Below are 15,000 nucleotides of genomic sequence, written 5' to 3'. Positions count from 1 at the left end.
CTATAAATTTGCCTGACATTTCTCAACTTAAATATGTTATAATACATAATTAAAAAAAAAAAATGAAATCTAATTCAAAACTAAGTATTCATGTATAAATCTATAAAAAAAAAAATAAATAAACTTTTTGTTCATATTCAGATGATATTAATTTCACTAGAACATTTATCTGGAAACAAAATTAATATTTTATTAAGTTTGCTTTTATAATATTGTTAAAATTAATGAAAAAAAATATATATATATTATAAAATATTTTTTAAAATATAATCAAATGAATTTTTAATTAATTAAATAAAAAAAATGTAAATATATTATTGTTAATAAATTAATTTCTGTGTAATTCATTATTCAGGTTTAGATCTAGAGATATGATTCTAATGTAAACATGTAAATTAATGACTCAAAAGATCTTTAAAATTGACCATTAAATGCTGCAAACTTATTTTTAAATAAATAAAAAAAACTATAAAGAACCTTAGGGGTTATATTTAAACATTTCATCTCAAAGTTACAAGCTACAAGTCTGTTGGTCAATGGCCATATAAGGTAATATTCCACATTGACTCATTATGGGTGTGGCCTAAAGAGGCGGAGTTACAGTAAACTGTGATTAAAGGTAAAAAACAAACGCTCAGAGAGCATTTTATATTGTTGAACTGTAAAAGTGGGTGGAGCTAAAACCACACTGTACTAAGGTACAGAACATTGTGTATTTTTGTTTGTTTGTTTGTTTTTAATTCCTCATGCTGAGATTCTTGGTCCCAGCTCACACTCATCCATCATTCATCCCTCTCTTTCTTCTCCTCTTTGTTTCTCAGATCAGCTTCACAGGATGTGGCATTAACCCGGCTCGGTCCTTCGGCCCTGCCCTCATCACCAGCGACTTCACCGACCACTGGGTAAGAAAACGCCACAGAACTCGCTCTCTTCCTTCTTATTTTGTACAGAAGCTGAAGAAATTGATCCATTTTATCTGTTTTCTTATTTAAGTTTTTCATTTCGGGATTTTACCCCACACTCTGTACTGATTTTCAGTTTTTCAGCATGTTACTCTATTTGGAATTCTTATCATTCTTTATTTATTATTAGATTTTTTTTTTTATTAAATTAAACTATTTTTTTCTTTTTCTTCTTTTTTTTACATTTTATCTGCATTTATTATTTATTGTTATTTTATTTTATTATTTATTTATTTTTATTATTTTTTATTGTTATTTTACTATTATTTTACTATTATTTTGTTTTATTTTTTATTATTTTATTATTTATTTATTTATTATTTTATTATTAGTTATTTGTGTTCTTGTCGAGGTATTTTTAGACTAATCACTTACTAATCACTTTACATACTAGGATTTATTTTTAACATTTAACATTTTTCAGAATTTATAACAAAAATTTTTTTTAAAAATCTTAAAGAAATCAAAACATTATTTTACTAACCAGAAGCTTTATGTGTTGATTTTATATATAGATTTTTAAATATTATTACTATAATATTATACTATACAATAAGTCCATTAGCAATTTAGCATGTTTTAATTTAGCAATGTAGCAATTTTATCCTGCTAGCTAGTCAGCTAATCAGTTAGCATATGAGATTAGTGTGCTGCATAAATCCACATATGATATTAAACACAAATAACCATCAGGAAGTAAAACTAGATCAGTTTGTGTGTGTGTGTGTGTGTGTGTGTGTGTGTGTGTGTGTGTGTGTGTGTGTGTGTGTGTGTGTGTGTGTGTGTGTGTGTGTGAATTGTTAATATTGAAAAGCAGAATCAGGCGTTAAAGTAAAACATTTACAGTTGAACACAATGTAAAAGGTCACATGACCATGATTGATCATCTTACACACTGACTGTGTACACGTGTTAATCATAAACCGGTCAGAATTTATTATTTAAAAAACATACAGAAATGCTAAAAGTTATCAAGTGAGAGTTAATTTGTTGCCATAGACCAGCGATTAGCAAACTGACATCGATTTACCTCAACAAGCCACAGGATAAAGTCCAAAATGGTGGGATTAGCAGCGACATGCTAACTGTCTGTCTTCAGTTTCACACCTGAGCTACGAGGTTAATGTTGCTAACATAGCTAACAGGTACTAGAAGCTAATATCGGACACAAGATGACACAAGAAGCTTAAAAACAATTCTTAAACCTTGATTCCATTTCTAACATGTTCCTACTGGTCTGTGAATATATATATATTTTTTTTCATTATATTTATTCACATTTAAATTAAGTGTTATAAGTCTTGTATAAAGTGTAAAAGTGTTATAACTCTTTATAAAAGAGATAAAAAGAGAAAGTGATAAAAATGTCTGTCACATGACCCCCAGCTTGCATTGAACCATTTGTGAGGATTTTGTCACTTCTGCCCACGTTCTGTCCTCATTCGACCACCACGTCGTCGCTCTGCCATTTTGACCCTTTTTGCATTCCACTTTCCAGTCGTAAGTGTTTTATGTAAATAAATACTGTACAGTAAAAGACTCTAAACGTTCCCCATGACAGAAATTTAAGACGTGAGCTCTGGTGGAGAAGTGGGCGGAGCTTCCTGAAGCTCATTAAATGTCACAGAGTTCAAAATAAATCTACACATCTGTCAGTCATTCCATGTTGAAAATCTACAAAACATTTTTCTACGTCTAAAATTTTTAGATGAGCACCATAGTGAATGTCTCAGCACTGGGATGTTACTGGGATGTTACTGCTCTGGCTCTGACCTGGCACATGATCTTATTGGTGCTGGTTTTGTTTTAGCTTTAGAATATCATGTAGTTTATAGAGGAGGCAATTATTTGTAATGCCAACAAATAAGGATAGGATTCACAAAACATAGGGAAATATTTATGTTACATCGATGGAAGGAGTCTCCAGTGTCAGATATAACACGTATGTCTTCTCATCAACTCTGCCAACAGCCAATCAAAACACACCATACTGAGCCTATGCTAATGAAGCACAGTTATTCATATTGTTATATCTTTATTTTATTTGTTGTAGGTTTACTGGGTGGGGCCGATGTGTGGGGGTGTGGCCGCTGCACTCATCTACGACTTCCTGCTTTACCCAAAGATGGCAGATTTTCCAGACCGCCTGCGAGTGCTGGTGTCTGGACCGCCGACCGATTACGAGGTCAACGGGCGGGACGACCTGCCGGTTGTGGAGATGTTGTCGAAGTGATGAAGAAACACGAGTCTTTATTGTTCCTGTCACTGGACAATAAGTCTCGAATGAGATGATTTATATTTTTCTGTGGTCAAAACCCTGATTTTGATTTAAATTTTTGAAAATGAAATCGTACTTTAGATTTTCCCGTAACGCATTCCTGGGACCTTCTAATTACCTTAGCGTCCATTTAAATTCCAAACACTGGAACAAAAAAGCGTGAGAGATTAATAAGCAAGTCAAGCAAATCAGTGTGCAAACCAACTAGCCACAAAAGAGGAGCTGTAATTAAAAACGTCACGTGATTCGTGTTCAGTTCTCGAGTGTATCATACTCTAAAAACTTACATTACCTGTAAATATCTCTTAGTTTTCTGACAAATTCCTTTTTTTGTCACAGCAAAATGTAATTTCATATTTTGTAGTTTAGTTTTATTTCTCTCACTTTTTCAATTCCTGCTTTTCGTATGTACCTGATTTTTTTTTTTTGAAGAAACATAATTTTCTTCAGTAGTTTTTTTTTTTTTTTGTAAACAGTATTTTTTTTCTATGTAAATGATTGTATTGTTTTACGTTTTGTACTTGAATAACCCGAGCACTATGAATTTCGTTTCCTTCACTTTTTTTGTACGTAAATAAATAAAATGACCTAAAGTTACTCTTGTGCTTTGTTAGTTTTTTATTTATTATTCGACCAAATGAGATATCATCAGATCATAGCGCAAACAAGTCTGATATTTCAGAGTAATATTTCCACTCACACAAAATCGACAAAATATTCCAGAACCTACAGAAGTTAGAGTTAGAGTAGGAACATAAAAACGATGTAACATCTACAGTCTTCGGTCTTCTCTTTATTCCCTCCTCACATGTAAAGTTCAGTGTTTTCCTGCTCTAACACACACTTGAATCTTAACAAGGCACTGACAGAAACACTGCCTCGGACACTTCTGTCTGTGTACGGTGTAATGGAACTCCTTCCCGAAGGAAGTCAGCCATGAGGTGAGACATCACCTCTGAAACCATCGAGGGTTTTGTGGAGGTAACAGGAGCTCAGGGTCAGACACCAGGACCCAACAGGCGAGGATAAAACATCGTCCTGCCGGCAGTTTCTCCGCAGTCAATAGGATGGAGAATTGGATACACCACTTTAGATAATTCTTTCGACTTCCTGTTTAGATTCCTCTCAGGAAAAGAGAATGGGTCAAGCAGGAAAAGAACTTAACTTAAACACCAAATGTTTATTAGTACTGTAGTGTGTTCCACAAGTGTGTACTGTATGTGAGACACTTGTGTGTATTATTACAAGCCCTGTTTGATATGTCTGACTCTAATGAACCCAAAGGAAGGAAACAGGCTATGAATAGTCTTCCGTTTGTCTGAATGCCTGAAATCTTTATGTCACTTTCTAATCTATTAACATTCACTTTTTGTTCATGCTTAAAGTGTCACATTTGTTTGTCAAATTAGTGATTAGCTTTCTCAGACATAATGGCCAAGTAGAAAGGTGCTGGGCATATAAACCAAAGATCACAGGTTTAGTCCTTGTTAATGCCTTGTGGCAGTGGTGGCTTAAGTGGTTAATTCTCTAGGTTGGTCATTAGAAGTTTATGGTTCAAGCTCCAGTGCTGTCAAGCCGCTACTGCTGGGTCCATGAGCAAGACCGTTAACCCTCTCTGTCCCAGGGGTGCCAGCCTCCCAACCTGATCCCAACTTCCAAAAGCTGTAATTATGAAAAGGGGATTTTTTGCAAAAAGAGCTTGGACCACACAGATTGCTCCTTGCTTTTTTTAATTGGTATAATTTAGAGACTGTACCAGACATTTACTGATATTAAGGATAATTGTCTAGCCAAGCTTGTTACTTAGGGTCTATGTAATTATAAACAACAGTGCTTCCGCACCAGAATTGGGTACTATGTAGAACCCTTAATTACCCCAGGAACCCCTTAAAGAACCTCTATAGAAGCCAATTTTCTAGGAGTGTATCAAGGACCTGATGCCCGATGACGCCTGGGATAGGCACAGGCTCCCCGTGACCTGAGGTAGTTCGGATAAGCGGTAGAAAATGATGTGAGAGTGAGAGTGAGTGTATCAAGGACCAAGGTTTATAGTGTAAAACTTCTGGAATCCATCCAAGGACGTGGATGAAGGACATGGCAGAATCATGTGGACGTAATCACAGTACATGAAACAGATGGAATTCTGACCTTTAACTCGGTACAATTAAGCAATCTGGAGCCATTTAGCAGATGAACGAACACGGTAAACATTGTTTTGATTAGTTTTAGCTGATGAGTTTAATGAAGCAGGCAACAGACATGTAAATGGTTTCTAGGAAAATCATCCAGCCCTGAATTTATTACTTAACATTCCTTATGTGACGGATCAAGTCGAGGGATGTTTCTCAAAATGACCAACATTAAGTAGGGACTCGCATTCTGTGGAAAGCACAGAAACTTTGCAAGAATGAACCATTAATGAGTACAGACTAAGTGCTAGCTAGTACAAGTTAGCAAGCTAGCATGTTTAGCAGGAGAAAGAAGCAGAAGATGGTTTGCCTTTACAAAGTGAATGAACTTAAAAAACAACACTTTATGTGTCTAAGCAGAGACTTATGACATCACTATCATGTAGCAATGAATCATGTCCAGTCATTAACATCCAGTGTGTTGCATCCAGGGTGTGAACGTGGCTCAGAGTTGTTAGTGACACAGATACTGTGTAAATCTGCAGGAATATTTCTTCAGTTCAGTCGTATGCAGATGACTCACACTTATAGGTCTTGATGGGAATTTGCCCCGGTAATGAAACTCAGGGATCAGTGTGTTGTTTATGAATACAGTGCTCAGATGCCTGAGTTTCTGCTCACTGCTAAAGTTAACCATGATTATGGTGTTCAGTCATCTAATAAATGACTGCAGAAAATTGATTACTGAATTATGGAAAGATTATATCGGATTTCCTACAGGGTGTGTGACATCATCATGTCCTCTTCAGTGCTGATATGTTTAAATTCACACAGAAGGAAACCCGAATTTTGAAGGAAGGTTTTTTATGAGGCCAAGAACCCTAAAATATACAAGGAACCATTAAATACCATTGAAGAACACTATTCCTGAATACACACTTCGTGCTACTTGCTATTTACTAAGTTCATTTGGTTGGATTTGTACTTATTATATTTATATTCATTCATTCATTCATTCATTCATTCATTCATTCATTCATTCATTTTCTACCACTTATCTGAACTTCTCGGGTCACGGGGAGCCTGTGCCTATCTCAGGCGTTTTTGGGCATCAAGGTACCCAAAGTCTTCGAGATCTACCTGGAGCGCTTAATTATACCAAAGCACTTTGTTTTTAGGATATTTGATAAAATAACTTTTGAAATAAATTATTATTAACGACAAGGGTTTGTGATTTAGATTTATATTTCTATTCAAATAGTTAATAATTGGATTTTTTTTTAATTTAGCAATTTTCATTCCTACAAATATATATACATGAAATGGTAATTATTTCTTTATTTCAGTCACAAGAAAAGCCAGATTCACTGAGAGTGACTTGAAAGATATACAAATTGTTTAGCCAATCAAAATGCCAGACCAATTAAGACTGAGTGACGTGACCACAGGAAATCGTTTAAATACTAGAAGCCGCCGTCTGCTTGTAGGAGAGTTGGTTAAGCTACTGGTTTAGTCCATGATGAAGGAGCTAAAGATGTTGGGCTTTTGGAGGGCTGTCCTTGCTGAATTAATTGGGACAACCATGTTTGTCTTTACTGGTATTTCTGCAGCAATTGGAAATGGGAACAGGAGCTACCCAGACCAGGAAGTAAAGGTTGCATTAGCATTTGGGCTAGCTGTTGCTGTTTTGGTTCAGAGTTTGTGCCATGTCAGTGGAGGTCATCTAAACCCAGCAATCACGCTTGGAATGCTGGTTAGCTGCCAGATGAGTGTGTGCAGGGCAATGTGGTACATTGTGGCACAGGTAACTGGGGCTGTGATTGCTAGTGGCATTGTTCTGGGAGTAAGACCATCAGTGGTGGATTCACTTGGGCTGAATAAGGTGAGTAGGTCTTGTCATGAAATGAAATAACCTAATGATGTTGTCTTATTTAATGTCTGTGATGGTTGAAGGGCTTGGACTGAGAGAAACAGGAGAAAGGATAGACTGTTTTTTAATAATGGAGACAAAGAAGCTTATTGAAGTTATTGAAGCTTTAGCATGGTCGTGTACATACTGACTGTAAGGTTAGCTGAAAAAGGCCACCCGAAGCCTCCTCTTTATCTTCACCCTAACTTTCATTCTCCATTGAACTTGATGCTTATTTAACTAGATGTTCTGCCCATTACAGTGGCTTGCTCCTGTACCCTTATTATAATTCTCCTCCAAACCTGATCAAACTAATTTTGATCATTCCACTTAATGATCTAAGCTTATAAGCTTCACAACCCAACCTTTACTACTAAATGAACATACCTGAGCCACACTTGCTAACTTATTTATTTTATTCTAATAAATAAATTTCCACCATCTCATTCCATTTGTTATTCCTGTAGTCACACTTGGTGGCTACAGCTCACTGAAAATGGCTTGTTTTTTAAAAACTTAGGCTTTAAAGTGCACATCCATTCCTTGTGTTTAAAAGCTACCCAGCACTCTAAGGTTAACTGTATGCTATCAGTAAACATCCCCTGTAGCCCTCCATGTGAGGAAAGACATCCTGCAAAATCCCAGCACTGGTTAAAATGCTAATGATGTTGCCTTCATTTGTTCTGCAGCTGAATGGTGTCAGCCCAGGACAAGGCTTCGGGATTGAGTTTCTCCTCACACTTCAGCTGGTGCTGTGCTTCCTAGCAACGACGGATAAAAGGCGGAACAACATTGCTGGTTCAGCTCCGTTTGTGGTCGGCCTCTCTGTGGTTATGGGTCACCTTGCAGGAGTAAGTGGTTGGGGTTTTTGTTTTTTTTTCCTTAAAAGCTTCCTAAATGTGAGTCAAAACATTATCATTGCTTGGCTTTAATCTAATGTATTTTGCACACAGATTAGTTACACTGGCTGTGGACTCAACCCTGCTCGATCGTTTGGTCCAGCTCTGGTGTTGGTGGAGTTTGAGAACCACTGGGTTAGCAAACTTGCTTGTACATAACATAACTGCAATTGTTAACATGGTTGAAGCACACTTTTTAGATTTTTCTTAATGGATATTTGGATAAGGAACATGTGGTGCTTCCACTGTACACATCCTTGTGAATGGGTGGTTACTATAGAAACGATAGCTGCTGTTGGGTTTGTGTCTGGTCTGGTTACAGAAGCCTTGTATGTAATATTTAAAAACCAATAAGCTGTTGGTCTTGATTTAAGATGGGTGTCTTGTGTATAAAGGAAATCTTTTTCCTCACAATTACCCTTCAGATCAATGCAGGATGAATGTTTTATAAACCAAACCCTCTGTATTCTCCCATTAATTCTTCTCTTGCATCTTCATCTCCAGGTGTTTTGGGCAGGACCGCTGTGTGGTGGTGTTGTTGCAGCGCTCCTATATGACTTTGTCCTGTTTCCCAGAGGTTCAGACATCGCTGGCCGGCTGAGGATTTTGTGTCATGGTGCTGAGGCTTCAGATGCAGAAACCGAACCCCTGCTTGAGGGTGGTGGTGCTCCGGCAGCTCAGTGGGAGAAACCATGAAATGGTCTGTTTTCAAACTTCTGGAAAATAAACCTGTAACTGTCAATCACGTGTTCTGTCCTGGTTTTTTCTTCAATATGTGGCATGATGAAATGTTCAGAAGTCAACACCATTGGTCCTGCTCTTGGTAAAGTTTCTGTGATGCTCCACATCCTAAAGGCTTGCATCAGCCAGCAGTTCTGGGTTTAGTCCAGCTGTTTACTCCTGATGTGATTGTATGTAAATGTATAAATTTTTCTGTCTTTGCAAATTTCTGTTTTCTTCTCTTAAGTGAAGGTGTTTTGATTTGGCCAGCCAAATATCTTAACGTTCATGTTTCCATTAGCAAAGGAAATCAGATTATCAAACTACATGAAAGACTTTAGTTCTCATCAGACAGCTGACGCTTTCACAAACGAGAAGGTAATGCACTTTAGAAAACAATGTAGTGGTTATATTGTTGCCCTCTGTTTCTGTAGGCCATTATCGACATGAGGTAAATGGCATGCATGAATGCTAATGACCGAAATAAGGATAATGTTTCTCTTGGTTTGAGGAAGTAGCAGATGCTTACTGTAAAATTCCAGTTAAGCACAACATCATTTACACAATTGGATTATGATGTAACTGAAGTTTTGGAGAAACATGCCTCAGGCTCTCAATCTATTCAAATGTAATATTCATAATCACAAAGTGATGTCACTTCTGAAGGTTATTTAGTTGATTCTAAATGCAGTTCAAATTACTAATGGGATGTCCAGGATAAAATCAGAAGAATTGCGGTGCTTGAGGATTTATTTCCCTTCAGGCTAAAAACACAAACTTCCAAGAAAGTTCTTCCAAAAAATAGAGAAGTGCTTCTATGTGCACCGTATAGCTGCAATGAGATGGTCAAGTATACGTGAACGACTCTGGGGTCTGTAGCTCTTCACTGCAGGAAACGGAAGAACTCCAGCTTGAGTTCTCCAGAGTTTCAGATGATTAGGACAAACGAGTCAAGATTATTTTATTGTCCCTATACGGAGTACAGTGAAATTAAAGCAGTGCTTACAGTGCTGTCGACTTATAATTTGGTGCAAGCTACAATTTTAAGAATTGATTTTTAAAAAACAAGCAGTTGCAGCCAATGACTATTCAACGTCTCCTTCACTCAGTCCAGCTAAAGTCATTTATTTACTTGCCTGTTAATCTTTTTTTTTTTGTTTTGAGAAAATCTTATGTTTTTCCTCAACAGGAACCCAGGATAAATCCAATCTTGTGCTTTTGCTCTGCATCTGTGCTCTCGGAGCAGGGGCCAGTTTCAGAAAGGAGGTTCAACCAACACTGAGTTTAAACTTGAACTCTGAGTTGACGATTACAGAACAGCTGAAAAGAGTTAGTTTTATCAACTCTAAATTAACTAACTCAGAGTTAAGCGCGAGCACCACAACCAAAAAAAGCCATTATCAATGGAACGCAGATATAACGCGTCAGACAAAAAAGAAAAAAGTCTGCATATTTCTCACCAGTAGAACTGGAAGTGCTTATGCAAGCATATGGAGAACACGAACACGTAAAAAAAAGCAACACTGCTGTATAAAACAATAGTGGATTTAACATAAAATTTTAAAAGGTGTATTAAATATTTATATATATATATATATATATAATTATTATTATAAAAAAAGGTATATTTTTTATGTAAACTTCTCCCTCTAGTTACACACTTTGGTAAATTCAAGGATAATTAATGCAATTGTATATTGTTTACTTGAAAGCATTAGGAGTGCAGTTTCTTGTCTATCCTTATTGTTCAAGTGGTTGATGTTGATTTGTGATTTAAAAAGTAATGAATAAGTAAGTAGACCATTTTAGTAGACCAAATTAGTAAGTTTACCAATACATTCTAGAGCTAGTAATTATTACATTAATCTAATTAGACTTGTTGAAGATGTAATTTGTAGTTAGTAATTAAGAACTATTTTAGAGTAAATTCCCAACTGTTATAATATCAGAGGTGAAACCTGAAGAACAGTATTTTATTTTATCAGGAAATAACACAAAAATGTCAGAAAGTGCTTAAGAGCGAGGCACACTTTCCTGACCGCTCTGAAAACAGTAGCCTTACTAATATCCCCGATGTTATACACAAAACTAACATTTGCAAAGAAAAGTAAGGCAACGCAAAAGCATCAGCTCGGATGTAAGAGCACGGCCGCCATGGCTGATGTTTCTGATGTAAGGATGGATGAGATTATGAATGTATCTTTCATTCATTCATTCATTTCCTACCGCTTATCCGAACATCTCGGGTCACGGGGAGCCTGTGCCTATCTCAGGCCTCATGGGGCATCGAGGCAGGATACACCCTGGATGGAGTGCCAACCCATCACAGGACACACACACTTTCATTCACTCACACACTCACACACTACGGACAATTTTCCAGAGATGCCAATCAACCTACCATGCATGTCTTTGGACCGGGGGAGGAAACCGGAGTACCCGGAGGAAACCCCCGAGGCACGGGGAGAACATGCAAACTCCACACACACAAGGCGGAGGCGGGAATCGAACCCCCAACCCTGGAGGTGTGAGGAGAACGTGCTAACCACTAAGCCACCGTGCCCCCCCCCCTGTATGTATCTTATTGACTGTAAAGAAAAACGGAACTGCTCAAATAAAAATGCATAGGGATGTGACAAAAAAATCCACTCTGGGCCTCAAAATCCTCTCCCGATATAAATGTAAATGACATTTCATTCCCTTTGACACTATCTGTGTAACTGAAATGTGTGCAATGAATGAGGTGTTTAAACATCGCTTCCTCTTTAAAAAAGGGGAGGAGACCAAAAGAAACTCTGGGTTTACCAAAGAAAACCTGCTCCTGACCAGGATAGGTTCACAGAGTCAGTTACTATGGTAACTGACTCTGAGTATAAGTTACCTCTCTTTCAGAAACAGTCTTGACTTAACCTGCTTTAACATACCTCCCTTTCTGTAACTGAAAACCCAGAGTTTCCCTCATTTCAGGGTTAAAATACTCAGCGTTTTCACTTAACCTCCTTTCTGAAACAGGCCCCTGGTCAGATTTAGCACCATTATAAGTGAGTGCCGTTATGACCCCTGTATAAAATCCACCAATAATAATCCAACATCAGGGTCCAGATCCTGTAGTGGTGACAGAAACATAAACTAAACTTGCTGTTGGTTTCCAGATCACACTGATGGATGATGTGAGCAGATCTTTACCCATGATGTTAGCATCATTAATTATAACTATAGTGGTTATTACAGTAGCCACAGTTCACAGTGTTTGAGTTTCAGGGTTATCGTCACCTCATTGGTTTCAATTAAAGACCCAAGGAAAGCTACCTGGTGTCAGGACTCGTCCCGGATTTTGGCCGCATGCTTTTGTTTGTTTGGTGTCACATGTCTGCCCCGCCCTTGTCTCTTCTTCCTCGCCTCTGCACACGTGTTCCTCGTGTGTCTAATTGTTATTAGGATTTAGTTGAGCCGCGTTGCCTTGAGCAGCGATTGAGCAGGATTCCGCCCTCTGTTGTCTGTTGTTGCCATCTTGTCTTGACTCTGTGTTCCTGTTCTGTGTTCTTTAGTTAAAAAACCCTGTTTATTTTAGCTACCCCACATTTGGGTCTGTTTTTATCCCCGCGTCCCTGACACCTGGTGCATAAGATAAAAGCCATCTACACCGCATGGCCGAAATTTACACTGCATGGCCAAAACGGTGTGTACCCCTGACTGGTAGAGGCTTAATCTTTGTTCCATCTTGACAATGTCCCAATATAAGCAGCTCCATGAAGACATGGTGTGGATGTGAATATGTATAGTGTGTAAAATACCATCTTCATAAAAACAGGCATTTGTTTTCAAGTTGTCCTTCTCAGACCTAAAGCTCTAACCAGTTTTCTGTCAATTTTTATCATCTTTCTGTGGCTGTTAAAACTAGCTTCCTGTCTTAGCCACCACCCACCCATAGTTTATAAACATCTGCTTAGCTAGTAGTGTGTCAGTAACGGACAGAAAACTCATCATGGTGAAGGAGCTCAGGACCGGTGCCCTTTGGCGAGCCGTGACCGCAGAGTTTATCGGAATGACGCTTTTCGTTTTTATAGGCATAGCGTCTGCCATCGGTACTTCGGAGCACGAAGGTCCCGATCAGGAAGTAAAGGTAGCGTTAGCGTTTGGGCTGGCCATCGCTACGCTGGCTCAGAGTTTGGGCCACGTTAGCGGAGCTCATCTGAATCCGGCCATCACTGTGGGACTGCTGGTCAGCTGCCAGATCAGTGCTCTTCGAGCTCTTTTATACATTTTAGCCCAGATGTTAGGAGCGGTCCTGGCCAGCGGAATCGTTTATGGTATTCGTCCTAAAGATGTCAAGGCTCTGGGGCTCAACGTGGTGAGTGAGCAAACTGTCCTCTCCATTTAAAACGATCTCAACTGGAGTTTTTTCACATGCTAACACAAACACCTTCAGGTTAACGACAGAAACTAGAAAATCAGTATGAACTCGTTTCCCATCACTGATAAAATTACAATAGTCCTGTTCTGATATTCACTTCTGGGGTTTTATTTGAACTTTCATAGCAATGTGTTTTGAACTGTTGATAATTTAGAAATATTATGTTTTAAATATTTAATTTGATTTATTTTTATATAATTTTTTTTTCATTTTTAATATTTTTTCTTAGCGGGTACAAAAATATAAAATTCTACATTTTTGTTTCTTTTAGAATTATTTAAAAAAATTTAATCTTTTCATGTCAGGAAATTACGTAAGCGTATTGCATTCACTTGAGGGAAAAAAATCTACTCTGTTTTTCTGAATTAACGACTTAATTATGAGAGATTTTTTTTTTTGAAAAACATTTTTTTCACTCTGTTTTTATGAATCAATGAGCTAATTATCTAAGAATTATGAGAATAATCTTCATGAAAAAAATGATTTTGAAATGTTTTTCTGAATTACCGAGATCCCTTAAACTTGAAAGGCGGTACATGTTTACTTCCATGCAATCCACCTAAAATAGAGCTCCTGACAGGATTTTGAGGGATCTCATTAATTCAGAAAAACAGAACAAATAATTTTTTTTTATGAAAAATATCTCATTATTCTGAGATAATTAACTCGTTAATTCAGAAAAACAGAGTAGATTTTTTTTTCCTCAAGTGAAAAGCAATACGCTTCCGTAGGAAATCAAATATTCTTCAATCCAAAGATTTTTTTAAAAATGCCAGCAATTCTACAGACTTCACTCTGCTTAGGATGTTTACACTGGAATTCAGATATTTTTTTTGTTGTTGTTGTTGTAAAAAAAATGGGATCAAAAACATGCAGAAATAAAGTTTGGATCATTTCTGTATTTCTAAGTTGCACCGACTAGAAAATTCTGCTGAAGCTCTTGCTTGCAAAAAAAAAAAAAAAACCATCGTGTAGTGTCATCTCCTCTTGTCTGTTACACGTCTGGTCGCTCGAGATGGTTTGTTAATTTTAGCCCTGAAATTAATTTGGAATTCATTCGGAGTAACAAGCAGAGAGTTCTTTCAAAATCACATCATCTTTACAAGCACGCAATCTGGTCATCTCGTGCAAAAATGTTTGAACAAGAAACACTTTTTTCACAGTTTTAATGGTGTTCAATTCATCACCGTTCTCAGGTTGCTGAGAATATGACTCAGGGTAAAGCGTTCGGGGTGGAGTTCCTGGCCACCTTCCAGCTGGTGTTGTGTGTCTTAGCCGCGACGGACAGCCGCCGGAGCGACGTGAAGGGATCGGCGCCGCTCGCCATCGGACTGTCCGTGGGTTTGGGACACCTGGTGGCGGTAAGCAAGCTCCAGACCTTTTTTTAGAGGTTCTTCTGGACATGGTCTTCCTTTCTGAATCTTAACCTCACAACCATCTCCAGATCAGCTACACGGGCTGCGGCATCAATCCTGCTCGCTCCTTCGGACCTGCTGTCATTATGAAGTCCTTTAAGAAGCATTGGGTGAGTCCAGGCTTCTCAGACACGTTCTTCACTTTCTCACAGAATAATCTTAATTAAAACACAGACATCTAACAAACCTTCACCATTAAACACCAGCAAACACCATCACCGTATAACGACCTTCATCAGCCGTCATTAAAACACCGTCAGATCAAGATCTTCCC

At 37.7% G+C, this 15,000-nt stretch overlaps 3 protein-coding genes across 3 annotated transcripts in view; all 3 read left to right on the top strand.

Moving 5' to 3' along the window:
• The window catches only part of LOC113635038 (aquaporin FA-CHIP-like), a 5,716-nt gene extending 1,879 nt beyond the window's left edge, over positions 1-3,837 (top strand). The window contains exons 3-4 of the mRNA XM_027134265.2: positions 822-902; positions 3,016-3,837. Of these exons, the coding sequence (XP_026990066.1) occupies positions 822-902; positions 3,016-3,195 (261 nt within the window). The 3' untranslated portion in view covers positions 3,196-3,837. The remainder of the gene's footprint in view (positions 1-821; positions 903-3,015) is intronic.
• Positions 3,838-6,851: 3,014 nt separating this feature from the next.
• Positions 6,852-8,919, top strand: LOC113635002 (aquaporin-1-like). Its single transcript, XM_027134224.2, has 4 exons — positions 6,852-7,251; positions 7,968-8,129; positions 8,232-8,312; positions 8,682-8,919. Exons 1-4 carry the CDS (start codon positions 6,886-6,888, stop codon positions 8,871-8,873), a joined length of 801 nt encoding a protein of 266 aa, XP_026990025.1. The 5' UTR covers positions 6,852-6,885; the 3' UTR covers positions 8,874-8,919.
• Positions 8,920-12,871: 3,952 nt separating this feature from the next.
• aqp1a.2 (aquaporin 1a (Colton blood group), tandem duplicate 2) overlaps positions 12,872-15,000 on the top strand; it is a 3,377-nt gene continuing 1,248 nt past the window's right edge. Inside the window, exons 1-3 of the mRNA XM_027134223.2 lie at positions 12,872-13,248; positions 14,508-14,672; positions 14,756-14,836. Of these exons, the coding sequence (XP_026990024.2) occupies positions 12,883-13,248; positions 14,508-14,672; positions 14,756-14,836 (612 nt within the window). The 5' untranslated portion in view covers positions 12,872-12,882. The remainder of the gene's footprint in view (positions 13,249-14,507; positions 14,673-14,755; positions 14,837-15,000) is intronic.

This window comes from Tachysurus fulvidraco, chromosome 1, assembly GCF_022655615.1.
Source record: "Tachysurus fulvidraco isolate hzauxx_2018 chromosome 1, HZAU_PFXX_2.0, whole genome shotgun sequence".
NCBI classification, from domain to species: domain Eukaryota; kingdom Metazoa; phylum Chordata; class Actinopteri; order Siluriformes; family Bagridae; genus Tachysurus; species Tachysurus fulvidraco.
Note: the sequence above shows the minus strand (reverse complement) of the source record. Positions and strands in the feature narration are given on the sequence as shown.